The sequence below is a fragment of the Ammospiza caudacuta genome, chromosome 1 (assembly GCF_027887145.1).
Source record: "Ammospiza caudacuta isolate bAmmCau1 chromosome 1, bAmmCau1.pri, whole genome shotgun sequence".
Taxonomy (NCBI): domain Eukaryota; kingdom Metazoa; phylum Chordata; class Aves; order Passeriformes; family Passerellidae; genus Ammospiza; species Ammospiza caudacuta.
Window position 1 is genome coordinate 34,166,703 of NC_080593.1, and position 17,554 is coordinate 34,184,256.

A 17,554-nucleotide genomic window follows, 5' to 3' on the forward strand; every position below is an offset into this window, starting at 1 on the left:
TGTTCAATATACGGATGGAAACACTTCAGAGTTATTTTGACAGATCAAAAGACAATGGCTGCCACCCTCTCTACTCTCTGACAGTAGTCTTGGACTGCTTATTTCACTGAAAAATACTGGCATCTGACAATACATGCTTGAAGAAAGAAAGGTGATCAGTTCAGGTAAAAAAAAAATCTGAAAAATATATCACTCAAGCATGCATCTCAAATATTAGACTATTTAAAACTTAGAAATGCCCATGAATTGCTGAAGGGGAAAAATTATAATAATATTCTAACAACCACAATAGACAGAAAAGATGAACTAAACCACACCACAACTTGAAAAACAGATTAATAATACATATTGCAGAGAGATTTAAGTGTGCTATCCCACTGCAGCCTAAGGCAATCTGCAGGTTAATTTCTGCCCCCTACATTGTGACAATTTTTGCAATTCCCATTTCTGAGCACAAACTTGACAGAACACTAAACAGACCAAAACAAAATCAAAGTTACAACCTAAATATGAAAATCCACTACATAAAACATTAGGATAAATGTGATTGTGCCTGATTTGTTTCAGTCGTCCATTTTAACGCTGATGACATGTAAGTTAGCAAACCCTACTATGGTAGTGATGGTAGTGATTTAGAGCCAGGAGTTTTATTATTTGCTTGCACATTCCTTGTGGAATGAAGGAATACATGTGAATGTTTTCCATGCACAACTGTGGTCCACTGCCTAGTATATTAAACAGCTTGCCAGTCTGACTCATGTTCCTCAACTCCTGGTAAGATTTTTCAAAAGTTAATAGTGTCAGATTTGAAGATTATTTAACAACATTTGAAAAATACAAACTGTAGCCCCTTTGGGTAATTATGTGCTCGATATTTACCATCGTAAAGGCTTAAAGATGGAGGTACAGCTGAAGTTCCAAATTAATGCTATCAGAATGAGTGCCTGACACAAGTGATCTAGACTCTCAGTTTTGAGTCTCAATCACCAAACAAGACAAGCTCTGTTAAAGAATCCAGTTATTTGTTCATTCTGATGATGCCCTAAACTTCAAAAAATGCCTGTTACTTGCCCCTTTATCCCACAGTTACAAAATAAGGGCAAAACAACAGTAGGGTATTTATTTAGACTCAAACTCTAATACATCCCAAGATATTTGGTTTAATCTTTCTCACTTCCATTCTTCTGTTCCTTAAAATCAAACCCAAAAATCAACATATTTACACTGATAAAGAAAAAAAAAAAAAAAAAAAAAAAAAAAAAAAAAAAAAAAAAAAAAAAAGACATTTACTGAAATAGGGATTGTAGAAATGATAATGGGTAGAAAGTTATAACAAAAAAGACCCAGCAAGCCACATTATATAACTGAAATTCTTCAGTGCTTTGGTATTTTTAAATTATTAGGTTCCTAGCAGTTAATGCAAAGCTATCCAGCAGCAAGAGTCAACACCAAGAAGAACAGAATAAAAAGAACTCAAGTCTGTAAGTTAATTGAAGTAGAAATATGTTATGGCAAGAAAAGAGTAGGAAAAAAAAGAAAATTTTTTTGCACTAATCAGCTTGAGCTCAAGCTGAGCTTGAGCAGACAATTTGCAGACTATTTTCTCTGAGTTCAGGTTTAGTAAAGTGAGGCAATAAATTAAACTTAAGAATGTATGCACTGTTTGTGTAGAAAATCATAAAATATTCTCAAGTCATGTCAGGTATTTATGATGTGATGCCTATCAGAAATACTCATGTCAACTCAGCCCTAAAAGTCAAACAAATTTCCAGAGTTAAATAGTGAACTATGTAAGATCAGATCACAAAACTATTGCTTGAAATGAACCTGACATCTGGGGAGAACTGCTATGGTATTTTCAATGACATTACACAAATACTAATAAGACTGATAAGGCTGTCCTCATAGCAATTAAATTTTTTTAAAAATGCAGATGCTAAGGTTTTGGTTTTTTAAAAGTATGACCAATTAGAACTTCAGGAAGGTACATTAGTGGGAAAAAATGCTGTTGGCAACTTTATAATTGGATTGACCCCATGCTCCATTATGACAACACACTCTTATAATTACAGTAATGTCTAAATGAGTACTAAATATTAAGGCTGTAATGAGTCATGTTGTTTTACACATGTTTTTAGCAGAGCACAATGCTAACAGCATCTGATGGCTCGGCTCTTGTTTCCTTTCCAAGAAAAGCAACCCAAAACTCCTCACAGCAACCTGTTCCTGCTTTCCTGTATGGGTCAGGAAATCAGGCCTCTGTTTCCTCTCCACATGTTGCAACAGGAAGAGCACTGCAGAGCTACTTCCTAAAGGAACTCTTCTTGCCCACCCCTTCCTTGACAGGCCTGAAAGAATTATGTGTATTATGTGCAATGGGGGAAGGAGAGCCAGATTGCATGTCAGTGCAGGTCACAGTTACAATGCAGCAGATCTCACAAAGGTGTAAGGTCTGATAAGAAGCGAGTCTTCTCTACTTGCTGTGTCAAATCACCAACAGTTTATCTAAAGGTCTGTGCCCTTGAAGCACAAAAATATATTGTTTTTAAGCATAACTGGAAATACCTTTCTATCAAGAAAAGTTGCCTGGCTATGTGACTTTACATGGTGCATGCAGTTATTTTTCCAGTCCCAGAGATAATTAGCACAAGGGTGCTTTGCCAAGCTAAAGCTGAGAGAATATCCTTCACAGCCTTTCTGGGCATTTGTGTCCTTTTCCAATTTTTATGCTGCTGTCACTGGACTCTGGCATTTCTTACCTGATTCATTTGCTTTCTCTGGTAATCATATGCAATGAAGATATGCATGGCCAACATTTAAACAGGCTGCAGATCAATTAGTGGTCTTAAGTTTATCTGATTTTTATCAAAGAAGACAGAGCTTTGGGTCGATTGTCAGAGCCTGTGTCAAGTTGACCTTTTCAGAGACGTCTACATTGCCAGTCCCTTGGGCAACTTGTTGTCCCCTGTTAGTCTCTGAATGGCAGAAGTCTGTTCTGCTCAAGCACAAAGTATACACAGATGTCTATATTACATTCTTATAGGTTTGACAGCAACTGCATGTTGTATCTATAAACTGTCCTTTAGCAGTGACACTTCCTCAATGATGATAAGCTAATTTATGCAACTAAATCTCCTTTGTGCAGAAATGAAAGCTAATTGAGTCATTACAAAGTAATTCAGGAAGGAATACCTTGTATAAATTGGCTTACTTTATAAATCCTTCTCAAGTGGTTTTCATGCATCCTAAGTGGTACTTAAGTTTTGCTGCCATCACATACCCGGTAAAAAAAGACAGCTTTACAGAGCTATAAAAACATTATTTTAAAACAGCAAATGGAAGAGAGAAGAAAATAAAGGTAAAAAGAAAGTGTATACACAAAATAAAGAGGAAAGGTTTTAATTACCTGAAACAGTGGTAACTTCCTCCTGGTTCTCATTGCTTGACCTTTCAGCTTTTGAAGAAAGACGTTCTTCTGCAAAACACATAACTGCAAATGAAATTCTGAAGGGCCACCTCAGCTGACAGGAATTACAGCCCACATCAGCCTGGAAAAACACACTCTGTATTTCCAGACTGTAAGCCTTGTTTACTATTTTTGCACTTATACAGAAGTTGGGACATTGTTATTTCTGTGGTTTCCGCCATCCATCCAAACACTCCAAGAGCTTTCTTTTAAAATCTCAGTTGTGAACATCTGTTTCCCTTTTCACTCTGGTCTGAATGCAGTCATATAGAGCTGCAGTTCTGCTGATTTTCAATCATTCAGAGGCAATCAGAATGAGGGTCCTCTTCTGCTGCATACATTTCTTGCCAGAAAAGGATAAAGAAAAGGAAACCAAGGTGTGAAAAAGTCTCCCCAGCCCAAGCGATAACTCAGTTGTAGAGAGCAGTATGCAACAAAGGCAGATGAAATCTTACCTTCCACACTGTCCTACAGACACAGTAGCTCAACACCTGCATGATGGGAACACAGCCACTACAGATACCATGCCTTTCACTACTCCTGCCCATTGTGCCTGACCATGTTTTAAGCAAGCCAGACTCTATCAAATGACTTAGGGCAAGTTTAGGAGACAAGAAAAGAGAAAACCTGGCAGTGATCAGCTCTAAAGCATGTTTTTTGGCTAGCAGGCTTGGAACAGTCTGAAATCCCCACAGGCAACTTCGAAAGATGTGCTCCATCCTCCCTGTCTGGCAGAGACATTGAACTCTCTCAAGTCCAGACCCTCACTTGAGTAAATCCACACTCTACTCAGTACAGGGACATCAGATCTGCTCCTTGTATTTCCCAGTCAACAATTCTGCTGATGATGTAAAAAAGGGGAACAAACTTTTAGCCGAATCCTGTCTTTAGGTTCATAAGGAAGTAGAAACAAATTTATCTTGGCATTTACAATATATCAAAACTGACAAGGCTGCTGCACTGAATGAGGAAATAGTATATTGATAAACCCACTTCTCAAACATGAATTGGACATTTAATACATTTAAATTCTCTGACTTTGCTACTCATCACATCATATACAGATAGTCAAGCTTCTTTTTAAGATATACATTTCAGCAACTAGTTTTGATATTTTACTAATGACAGACAACAGATGAATCACTCACAGTGTTTAAAATGTTCCTCATTGTGAAACTGTTATGTAATTGCCCATTCACTTTGACAAAGAGTGAATTTTATATCAAAAGTTCAAAGGATTTTTTAACCTTGTAAAATTTTAATCTATCCACAAGACTGCTCCTGCAAACATTAAAGCAGATGTTTAAAGCACAAGAGTAGACCTGTTGGAATGAGTATGCATAATTGCTGCTAACCTCTATACACAGTCCTACAAATATTACAATTACAACATAAGATTCACTCTACAAAGAGCTTTGAAATTCTGCCCTACTAAGCCAATAAGATTTTTTTGTTCTTGAATCTTGACTAGTTAAAAATCTGGTAGAGATTAATATAAGCTATTTTTTAGGCCAAGGTGGAGTGGAAAAAGAACAAGAAAAAAAAAATCCTAGCAATAGATCAGGAGAAATCTGAAGCTGTAGTACACACAAACACTCTAAACTATGTACTGCATTCAGATGTTCAAATGTATTCCCCTGCTTGGCATTAACATTTGTCACACATTTCCAAGTATGCTCATCTGTTTATTTTAAGAACTCACAATTGGAGCATAAATGGCAAAAGTTCATCCCTATGTGCTCTCCAGAGCACTAGGAGGCACTGTCATTCTGTAGGTTCCCTACCATGGTTACACTCCTCACATGGAGTAGTACCCCAGTATCATTCACATTTTATAGAATTTCTCCCTTTTCCCAGAAAAAAACACCTTCATCCAACACACGCTATCATATTATTCTTTCATTAAACAGATGTTAATATTCCCTGTTACTGAATGTTTGGACCTAAAGCACTTGCTGTGTTGAATGTCCTATGGATTTTAACTCTATCACTTGTCATGGTCATCAGACCAGTTTAAACTGAGGACTGACTCCAGTAGAGGGTATCTCAACTAAAGTAATGCAGCAGCAGAGGTTTGAAGAGACTTTTTTGTAAGGCACTGCTGAATACATGTAAGGTACTGCTGAATACATGTAAACTGCATTGTGATTTCACAGAAAATATTTAGAATATATATATTCTTCTGAAATATTTATTTCCTAGAAACAAGAGTTGATGAGATCCTCATCTGAACATATGAAAATGTCTGAATCAAAACTCTTTGAATTCCAAAAGGTGTCCAAGTCAAGCAAAAAACTCACCATATCTGTATACTGATTTGGAGCTCAACCATCCCCACTCATCCCACCTTGCTTTACACAACAGAGTTGTCACAGAGAGGACAAAGTTTCAGGTACAGTTAGACTGGAAAGGGCACTCCAGAAGCATGGTGGACATGGTCCAGCTGCTAATGGGCATGCAGTCCATGGTATCAGGCTGAAGCAACTGCATAGGAAGCCTCATCTGAAACATGCACAACAAATATCGCGTCCTTGGCACAAACCTCTCTGCTTTATGAATCTGTTGCAAATGGTTCACACTGTTTGCTAATGCAATTATGTTCAGAGTGGAGCAGTTGTAGTAGGCTTGGCTTAGGGTAGTAAAAGAGAACCTGTGGTTCTTAACTCATGTTTTCTGATATTACGGCCTGAAGCAGTAACTGTGTGCAGGCGGTGTCCTTTAAACACAGCAACCTCAATTACCTCAGGAATTACAGCTGCAGTCTGATGCAACATGCATAACTTTGTGTTGCAACATGGCACAGAGTCAAAAGATTAAAAATCAAATTTAAAAATACAGTAGAAATACTTCTGGTTTTTTTAAGATACTGTGCCTAAGGAGTCATGCATACCTTCAAATTAATCTGTTCCAGTTTTTCATCTGTATATCTTCTTCACACCATCACTATCACTGCAGAGAGAAAATACTCTTTTCCACCTTCTCACTATGTCAAAATGAGACTAATCTACACTAACCAAACCAATGAACCCTTCCAGAGCTGTAGATCCTAAGAACTCCTGATATACAGATTATGTTCCATACTATACTGATACTTAGAGACCTTAATGGCAAACATCCTACAAAATTCTTGTGACAATGCAACAAGAAACTAAATATATTTGTTAAAGGTTTTCTTCAGTTAGTACATTGAAGTTGTTAAAAATAATTTACTTATTTAATTTGCAGTTTGAAGAAAAACCAGAAAAATAATCACCTAATCACATATGATTCTACCATCTATAAAATTTTAAAAGTGAACAATGAACCCTACATTTGCTGAGGGTTTTTTTATATAAATCCACATAAGGAAGGAAGGAAAAAAGACTGAACTACTTAAGTATAAAATGGATACGTTTGGCTTGAACAGTGCATTCCTCCAATGGAATGTGGTATCTCCATGATAAACATGCATAAATTTAGCAGTTTCCTCTACTAACATGTTACCTAACCATCTTTTTACATTAGATTCTAATGTAATGCCATTATTATTTGGTATTCTATTGCCTTATAGTTTCTGACACATTCTCATTGCACAACACTAGTTTACACCTTGAATAATCCCAGTTTGTGAGTTAATGTATTCTATTCAATGCTTTGATTACAGTAAACAAAACCAGCTCAGCTATGCAGCAAAATGTACCAAACCACACAGATGGTTATAAGCTTTTCATTGTGCGGTTTCCATAGCAATCATATTGCAAATCTGGAAGCTTCTTGCAAATAAGCAGCTTGTATTTACATGCCTCTCGGCTGCAGCACGGAACACAACAACAAGTGAAGTTATTATTCCTATCACATATTGTTAGCAACACGACTGGAAGATGTTTTGATCAGTTCAGATAAAAAGTACTGCAGAGAACTAATTTTTCATCTATTTCATAATGATACAAGCAATCAGACACTTGTAATGCACATTCATGTCTCTTCATTTGAAATTTCACTGTAGTGTCAGAAGGTTATAAGCATACAAACAAGTCTTGTAAGATAGACACCCCACAAAAAATTTATTATTCAATAAACAATTTAAAAAACTACATAGTGTCTTTACTATTGTACTTGGCAGGGAGAACAGATGCATGCAAAAAAACTCAGGTGTGTACACAAACTCTGCTGACACTGAGTATCACAGGTCTACACTGTTCTGCCCAAGAGGAAGTAAAAGAAATAATGGCATGTTAACACCAAGACACTCCACGCTGCTTTTTTGCTGCCAAATAAGACTCCACACAAATGCAAACAAGAAATCTCAAACCCAAATAAATGCTTACCATGGGAAAGAGTCAAAATCTTTTCTCTCCAGAATTTACAGTTTTATGAATTGACCCACCCCCCATAACAGATGGATTATTACCCTAATAAGAAACATAAATCAACCCAGCTACATTTTTTTTAATTAGCAAGATTTGACTTTTTTAAAAACAAGAGTACTTGCTCAGAGAAACATTTAATATTTCCAGAAAAGCAGCAATAAATCCACAAAATTTAAGAAGAAGATTGTTTATATAGTTTGGCCAAACTGACATCTTCTGCTAGCATTTGTGGTGAGGTCTGGTGACCATCTGGGGCAAAGGAATAAGTATTAATGCCCTGTTTTATGCGGGGCCAGCAAATTACCCTACCTGAGGTCAGTGCTCCCCAGCCTTGGGGATGGGGTTCTCTGCAGCATTGTCACCTGTACAGGCCTGTACACTTCACCCTAAGTTTTAGAGTGTTTTAGCCTAAGCAGCTTCATAGAAAATCTAGTAGGCTTATTTGCCTTGGTTTGTGTATTTATAATGGCAGGGATTTTCATTTCTAGTATCTTTCAGACTCCAGATCCACCCATTATATATGAGAGATATCTATCTGTACAAAGAGACCTTCAAATGCAATTAGCAAACTCCAACTTTGATAATCCTCCAGTATTCCCAAAGATCTGTCCCTTTCCCCCAGCTCCTCTGGGACATGGCAGTTTACTGGAAGATTTACACAAAGCTCCTTGACATTTCACCTCACCATTAGCAGCCTAGTGTACTCTGTAAATAACAAAGCAGTTTGGAAAAGGCTGCTGAAGGTGCTATTGTCTAGCCATAGTGTGAGTTCTTGGGGGCAGCAGAGACAGGGAGACAGACTCTTGTTTTATTAAAGCTCCACCTGACTGTACAACAGTGCATGGTTTGAGAAGGAAAATGCCTCCAGGACAGTGAGAGAAGTGGGAAACAAGTTGGCTGCTAGAGAAGAGATAATAAATGTGAAAATTTCTTACCATGACAGAAAAGAGGACATTTTATTGCTACTTCTATGGGTCAGCTAGTTGCCACCCAACAGCTCAAACAAAAAAAGTTATATTCCTATTTGGCAAACTTGAGTATAAAAAAAAACAATTCCACAACACAAGCACAATGATAGAAAGAGGTCACCCAAACACAGACTAAACACTGGGATTGCAGACAAGATGACATCAACATGTGTCAGCAGAAGCAGAAGTTGCATCTGACTAAATGGTCATCATTGTGTTCAGAAATACGATGGGAAACAGGCAGTACAGAATTGTATTCCAAAAGAATACAAAAAGAGATCTCTGGGTTATGAACAATATAAAATACATCTTAAAGAAAAATAATTTGCATACTGAGATGCTTCAGTTTTAGTTGACAACAACCCATGCCAATTCCTAACCCAAATTTCTCCCAACACATGCGATCCAAGTCTGACTCCAAGATGCAGGCAAAAGGTTTCACTCAAATATACCACCATCTAAACAGGAGGGGACCTCCAACTAACACTTCTGCACAAGTTTTAACCAGCTCTTTGAAAACAACCATTATCTGAAGTAAGGTTAAATATACACACCACTCTTCCCAACCAGTAGACAGTAAAAGAAGTCTGCTATTAATGTTAACAATGTCCTGACTTCTCAATGGCCTTGAATAAGTAGCACTGGCTTTACAAAGTGAAAAAGCTAGAATAACAAAATAACTTTGGGAGAGGTGGGATCTGTGGAAATTGCTCAGCCTAACACCCTGCTCTAACTCAGAAAGTTAGATCAGGTTTCTAGGAAACAACATTTGGCCTCTTTTGGTACTGCACACTAAACTGTTCAGCAGTTTAGAAGGGCCTGTGCATTTTAATAGCTCACGTATGACACAGCTGAAGCTAATGACTTTCTAGAACAGGATTAGCTCAAATTACTCAGTTTTGTCCAGATCTTGCCAAGTCTCCAGATGTGAGGCTTCCTGTACTCCTTGAGAAATCCTGCACTTTTTTTTCCCTCAGTTGCACTCCTTTTATCTTTAAAAGGTGCTACTGTGCACCACTGTTACTCCCAGTTGTCCAAGCAATAACTAAACCATCCAGCTCAGCTACAAGTGAAGTACTGCCTCCTGTTGAGAAGATCTTGAGAAAGTTACCTCATCATCCTCACAGAAAAGGTTAGTAGATTTTGTTGTAAATTAACTCAGGATCACTATTGAAGGAGAAGTCACATGGGAGTAGTGGAATGTCACTTAGACATTTTCAGGAGAAAAAAACTCTCTCAAAACAACCTTTCTGTGGCACCACCCAGTGAATCTTAGCACATGTAGTGGTCTGGCTTTACCAAAACCAAAAAGCAGACACAACATCCCTGCCCTAAGAAAAGTATTTCAGAGTTACAGCATTTGTTAAATTAAAGAGTAAAGTAAACAAAAAAATTCCCAGTCCCACTAAGGACAACTAGCAAACACACTTTATGGCTGTGATTCTCTAGTGTTGAACAGAGTAACATTTGAATCATATAATTGTTGCTATGAAGAATAATAACAGAGAGAAGTAACAGAAAGAAATGAGTGCATTTGGAGAACTGTCTGAGAGAAAAAAAGTATCTCTTTCTAAATACATCTGTGAAAAAGACACCACATTTTTCCTATATTACCACACTCATAGGAATTCACATGAACTACAGTAGCACAATGGATTTTTAAAAAATCACATTTTTAAAAGCTGAAACATATTTTTTGGCCTCTCACTATTTTACTGGAAAAAACAAGAAACAAGTGATCAAAGAGCACATCTCTGGAGGAAAAACAGCTACTCTCACACACACAAAATAAAAAAAAATTTACAAAAGACATTTTTGGCAAGGTCATCCATAGTTGCTGCTAAGTGGATCTTCACACTTTACTCTGAGTCTTTTACCAATTTTCATGAAATCTAGGAGAATGCTTTGCTTTACTTCCCTTTTCTACTTGCTGAGACCTAAATATATGTTAGCACCTTTCCTCTTTCTTTTTTTTTCCTTCCCCCAGCACCAAATATTCCAGTAACTTTGCTTCCCTGCCTTTGCCCCATTCTGTAGTCACAGCCAATATCCTCTTCAGATCCCACAATTTTGTACATTTACTAAACACAGAAGTCGTTGGTATGAAAGTGGCTGTTTCTAGGGCTTCACAAGGCCCTTCAGATTTTAAGAAAAAACTGTCAAAATGGGAGGAAAAATATTCTCAGTCACCCGAATGACCAAACAGAATATATCACAGGGACAACTGAATAATCCACAGAGGTGCAGGCAATTCCCAGTTCCAGTTATGAATATATTAAGATTTCATGAACTCAGCTTCCTGCTTGGAGCTCTCCTTGCAAATAAGCAATCTTCAGTCATGTTTTGAGTGACAGCTCAATTCAGTTTGGTTGGCCACTTCCTTGCACTAGTCTTCCAAACAACAAATAATCTAAAATCTCTGATTAAAACCAAATCAAATCAAACCAAACCAAACCAAACCAAACCAAACCAAACCAAACCAAACCAAACCAAACCAAACCAAACCGAATCTTCCAAATCTTTTTACATACTCTACATTCCTTTTTTTCTTTTTTTTGGGTGAGGGGTAACATAGATGCAAAAGAATTAAGAGTTTTTCAATTCAAAGTTAAAGTAGGAAAAAAACTGCAAGTCTGACAGAACTAGGAGAAAGAGAAGCATGTCAAATCTCAGTTACACCAATAGCAAGCTTTGGAGGAGAGGAGATATAAAAAAAGGCAGAAAAAGCAGGAGTATCTACCAGGGATACTTAGAATGCCTAAATTTGTGATATTAACATTTATTTGACAAAATTATCTAATTATTAATAATAAAATTCAATATAACTATGCCAAAGTGCAATGTGCACTGCATAGAAATAAGAGATGGGTTTTGCACTGACCTTTTTATTTCCTTATGAAGAAAGACCTGATAACAGTAATTCTTCTCAAGAGAAAAGATAAAGGTCATCACAAGCAAGTTCATCGTGGATATGCACACAATTACTATAATGAAGAATATAAGAAATTATAGAGATCCACTTCCAGAAACTCATTCATTGATTTCCCATTTTCATATTCACAGACACTTTGTATTTACAAATACAGTCACTGATACAGGATTTTTTTGTCAGAAATCAAGTATTTGTCTAATCCTATATGCTGAGTCAACTGGTCAGAATACATTAAACTCAGAAATCAAAAAATTGTTTGATAGGCCATCAAAGAAGGTGAAAATTTCATAAGTGATTACAAAATACAGCTCAGTAGAAATTCCTTAATTCTTACTAGGTACTTTTTTAAATCTTACCTTTATTTTTTTGATCAAGATATTAGGTAACAACTTCCACACCTAAACAGAAGCATCTCTGAAGATAAAGTTTCACACTAAATTTCAACAAAAGCACAATTTTGGCTCTACTTCCAAAATTGTTCCTAAAGCCTCAATTTTGGCCTCCCAAATTGAGGGCATAGGCATCCTACATAAATCCGTACTTAAACATTTAAAGAAAGAATAAAGTATTTTATAACTCTACTCTTAACAGGTCTCAACAATGTAGAGGAAAATATTTTGAATTTTAATGTTTCTACATGCTCATCTAATTATTTGTCTGATGAACAAAAAATGCTTCCTTCTCTGTTTCCCATCACCCTAGCAAAAAAAAATAGTTGCAATTATTGGACAGAATGCAAATTAGTTTCTCAAAGGGACAGAACAAACAATAATTTTTAAGTTTATTCCATGGTTCTACTGTAGGTTCACAGGAATCTGTGCTAGAGATTGCTAGCCTAAATACGTGTGGCATGTACATAAGAATATTCATCTAAACATAATAAAGATTTATATGAATTCACTGTAACCAAAATGAATTTGTTTGTTCTCTCAACCTGTAATAGTTCTTAGGTATGTAAATAATTTAAGTGTTCAACATGACATTTTATAAACCTTTTAATTAAAATGTTTTGCTAAAATAAATGTGGTGGCTATTAAAATCTACATAGAAAGTATAAATAGTTCCCAATGTAAATACATTTAGCAATCAAATATTCAATTAACTAATCTATACTGTATAACTCTGTACTACAGTGTTATTTGACAACCATGTACAGCAGTTATATTTCTCAAGCTCAAATTTATATGATAGAAAAAGTCTGTAAATGTCAAGTAAAGTTTCTCATAATCATTGATCAGCAGCAAGTCTTAAATTTAAAAGCCATTTCTGAAAACTACATATTCTTAATTATGACAAATGGGACTTGACATAAAATTTACATACATACAATTCATAAAGCATCTTGCTTAAACCACATAATATCCTATAATAATCTGCAAGGTTAATGTATTCAAATTTATAGTATGATTCCTGAACTTACTCAAAAAAGGGACAAAAGGCAAGGCATAGCTCATGTCAGGGAAATGAAACACAATACAGTTGTTGGCATGTTTCCACAAGCTAAGTCTGGCTCCCAGATGCTTCTCTTGTAACTCCTTTAAAAATGTTATACCAGGACATTTTTGCATTCCCTGTGTTGATCAATAACTGCACGCTGATCAAAAAAAATTCAGCAGTTTTCACCCTTTGGGTATTTTCATTGAAAATAACAAACCCTCACTACTGCTCTTTTCCACTGTTTATGGGCCAGGCGATTAAATGAAATTATGTCAACTACACTAAATCCTTTCTCCAACTAAAATGATGAAATGAAGTGAAAATGCTATTGCTGTGATTCACTAGTATCAGGTTAATGAGAAATATGCAGAAAATTACACTTGCAATGCACACTGTTTACAAGTACGACATTAGGGATAACAGTCCCATATTAATCTCTACAAATGCTATCCCATTCTTCATTTCTCATACGTTAGGTCCATACTGGGAGCCACCACTCCAGATGTCAGATCTTACTGGCCCTACACACCACAAACCACAATGCACCTCAGAGAAGAGGCAGGACACTGGGACATGGCAATAATTCATATGCAGGAGATGACAACTGCTCCCCAGGCAGCTCCCCAGGTCAGTGTGGGATTGGCATGCAGATGTATCTCAAAAGAACCCATGGTTCCTGGAGTTTCACACTACTAGAATTCACTCCAAGATGGTGCTTTTGGACTGCCAGAAACACAACACAGTCCCAGGTGCACTGTAAGAGCACTACTTGTATGTCTGAGATAGGCAGTTTATCCAGGTTTACATAGGTTTTATGACCTGTATGGAAGTGATAACAAAATCATACCTGTCTTGAACTTTTGTTAACTGAATTATCTGAAACTGCTGTTCAGCATCTACTGGTGGAAATGTGTCACTTCTTATCAGAGAATCATACAATCATTTGGGTTGGGAGTAACCTCTAAGATATCTCATTCCAACACCCATGCCATGGGCAGGGACAGCTTCCACCGGATCAGGTTCCTCAAAGCTGCACACAACCCACCCTACCACACTTCCAGCGATGTGGGCCATCTACAACTTCTCTGGACAACCTGCTCCAGTGCCTCACCATCCTCACAGCAAAGTATTTCTTCCCAATATTTCTTCTTAATTTTTAAGGAAGTAAAATTTGAGAGGTGTATGCAAACAAGATAAATTCAGTTAGTATATTTTAGGACAACGGAAGCACGACCCTCACGCTAGGATCCACAGGCTTTCCGGTAGATAATGCTTTCTTTTGAAAACGCAATTCCTCCCTTTGATCCCCAGTTCTATGTTAAGATTCAAGGACAGAATAATTGTTACAGACTGCTAAGACAGAACACTTCCACAACCCAAAGATGGAAGTATTGGAACATCTTCTTTAAGGATATTGTAAATTCCAGAGATCCTAAACTAGTTTTCATTAAAACACAGTTTTTAGGTGGAGGAAAAGTTAAGACTTCAAAAAAAGGACTGAAACAAAACATCCGCTGTGACAACCATCCCTTTTCTGGACAAGAAGACTGTCTTCCTATCTTGCCATTTAACACAAATCTCACTGACTTGCCAAAAAACTTTCCTCAGTCTCTTCCGACTTCTTAAGAAAAGATTCTGCCCTTTGCTGCTGAAGCTTACCTGTGTGCCTGCACCCTGCACTTTCCTGGAGCATCCCTCTGTGGCCTCTAGGGCACAGCAGACTGCGACACCTTGCCCTCTCTGCCTGGTCCACCATGTGGTCCGGGAGCTGGACCCTGCTGACCATTTTCCTTTCCTAGGAGCAACCATCCTGTTTCTTTCAAAAACTTGTAGCCAGCCCAGGGAGCAGCAGCCAAGACAAGGAAACAAGCAGCTTTTTCCTGTGTTACCTGCTTTCTATAGGTGTAAACTAAACATGACATCTATTGCAAACACAGTACACTCCAACACACAAACAAATCAGATACACATGCGTACAGCCAAAAAAATTCACAAAACTCTGGTTAATTGGTAGTATTTTCTTTGGTTAATGCCTCCATTTTGAGGAGAGTGGGAAGAAAAGTGAGTAGCAAACTGAAAGGAAAAGACATTTACAAAAGGATTTATGCTGACGCATTTCCTAAGGCTGAAAAATTCAAATCAGATATTTGCATCTACAGTAACAGAATTATTAATTCAGCCTTTAGAGCCCACCTTGCTGGGTCTTATTTGAGAATTCAGTTGTACAAATTATGTTTTTTTAATAGCTACCTTGTGGAAACCAGAAAAGTTGAGAAGCGATAGCCTGAGGCACCACATAACCTCTGGTTGCTCATTTCTCAAAATACTCTATCTAATGGTTTTAATAGCCTGATATGCAGTCATTCATCACAAATTCAAAAAATTAAGGTTCTTTGATCTATCTAGATAGTATTTATCACATTTATACCCAAGCAGTAGAATGGACCCAATACGTATTTCTAATTTCATAAATATATATAATAAAATTTACATTTTACTTCTAACAATAAACTGCAGCAACTCCCAAAATTTATGTTTAATAAACTATCTCACATAACAAGACATCTTCTCTGAATGCTTGCATAAAGTGTATTCCACTGCTTCTTAATTACATAAAAACAGTGCCACCATAGAAAACTTTGCTTTCAAAACAAAATACTTTGGGTCCCCAACCCATTGAAGACATGCATGCATAACAAAGCTTTGTTCACATTTCACATGAAGCCAGCTGCCAGAAACAGAATCAACACTGAAAAAACTATGATTCAAAATAAAATTACTTTGTGTGACTTTTTTCTTGACACAATGACAAGTTTTTCTGAGACAGGATTCTGTCTCTTAATAACAATACTGTTCACATCAGACTGGTTTTACAAATCAATAGAGTCATTGTTTAATGGTGGTACACTGAAAATAGAATCAAAATTACTGACCAGTACCTGCAATAAAACAACTTTTCCATAACTGAATTCATTTCAATAATTTGTGAACTAATTACTTTTTGAAGGAGTTCTTTAAACATAGAAAAGTATGATTAGAAGTACCTCCATTTTTCATATATCTTCTAATTTTAAGCAAGTAAGTTTTAAAATGCCACTAGACACCAGGATTTTTAGTGGTGTATTTTTTGTCGGCTTTGGTTTACGTTTTTGGTCTGATTGGATTTTCAAGTACTTCTCTTTTAAAGTCTGAAATACATAAATAAAATCCGGCATTTGCTAATGTGAGACTTTGATAAACAAAGCCTTTCCCATATGAACTCCTTTGATGTATTCTAAGAGTTGACCACAACATCAGGAAAATAATTTCTATTTTCTCCACCTGTAAACTCTGAAATCTATGAAGCCTGAAACATCTGAAAACTATGAATTTTCTCATGCAGTTCCAAGGAAGGAGAACAAATAGCTATCCTTAATAGCATACACTTTCCATTTATTGTAGATACTTTAACTGACTGCTTTGAATCTCGCAACTGACCAAATGTTCTGCAGCAGAGGTATATCACTGAATAACATATAAATAAAGAACATTATCAGACTCACCCTGAGTCCAACCAGTCCATATACCTCTCACATGAAAATGAGACTAAATATGAATACTCAGTTATTGTTCCACTTTTACTGGCCTCCTGACTTTTGCAGAAGTGTGTGTGATGAGGGAGCAGGAGGTGAATTGCACCATGGACAGTAGGCTTTCTGACAGCTATGGGCCACCTGTTGCTCACAGACGGCCACTTTATACTCACTTTAAAAGAAATGCAGAAGAGCCTGTGAACCTTATTTTTCCTCACAAAGACCTGCCACTTCCCACTCAATGCACATCTCATTCTTTTCAGCTACACCAGATTGTCTTACCTCCTCTTCCATCACTGACACCCAACATCAATGGAAAGAAGGGCTCCCTCTTTAGATGTAGAATTACAGTAATTGAAGATAATGCCCAAGCTCTTGTAGCAAACAAAAGCTGAGGTCCAGGTATCAAGTTCCTAACCACCTTGTGGATGCAACGTCTTTAAATATTTTTCTGAATTCGTAATTAATGTCTCTGTGAGCATTTAGTACTAGCTGAAGGATAACTTCAAGGCAAATATAAATCCCATAAGAGTATTGCCTCAAAACCCAGAGTGACAGAATTCTGACACAGCTCCATTTCATCAAAGCTGCTGGGATTCAACAATATCCAGTTAAAAGAGATTGCTTTTCAATCATTTCCATGTCTGACACTTAGCAGATTCCAAATCCCAGTGATCAAGACAACAAAACAACACGCCTTGGACCTAAAAAATAAATTTCTTCCTTTATTATTTTCTACACTAATTCATAGTTCACATCTGCTTTTCACTGTTCTTGTATTACTTTAATTGCTTTTGAATTACAGCTGAGTAAGAACACTGTCGCACCCC

At 36.8% G+C, this 17,554-nt stretch overlaps 1 protein-coding gene across 2 annotated transcripts in view; it reads right to left on the minus strand.

Annotated features, from left to right (window-relative positions):
* Positions 1 to 17,554, minus strand: part of SKAP2 (src kinase associated phosphoprotein 2) — a 121,717-nt gene that overhangs the window by 15,797 nt on the left and 88,366 nt on the right. For both annotated transcript variants that reach the window (XM_058803646.1, XM_058803638.1), the window contains exon 10: positions 3,407 to 3,475. In XM_058803646.1, coding sequence (XP_058659629.1) covers positions 3,407 to 3,475 — 69 coding nt within the window. The remainder of the gene's footprint in view (positions 1 to 3,406; positions 3,476 to 17,554) is intronic.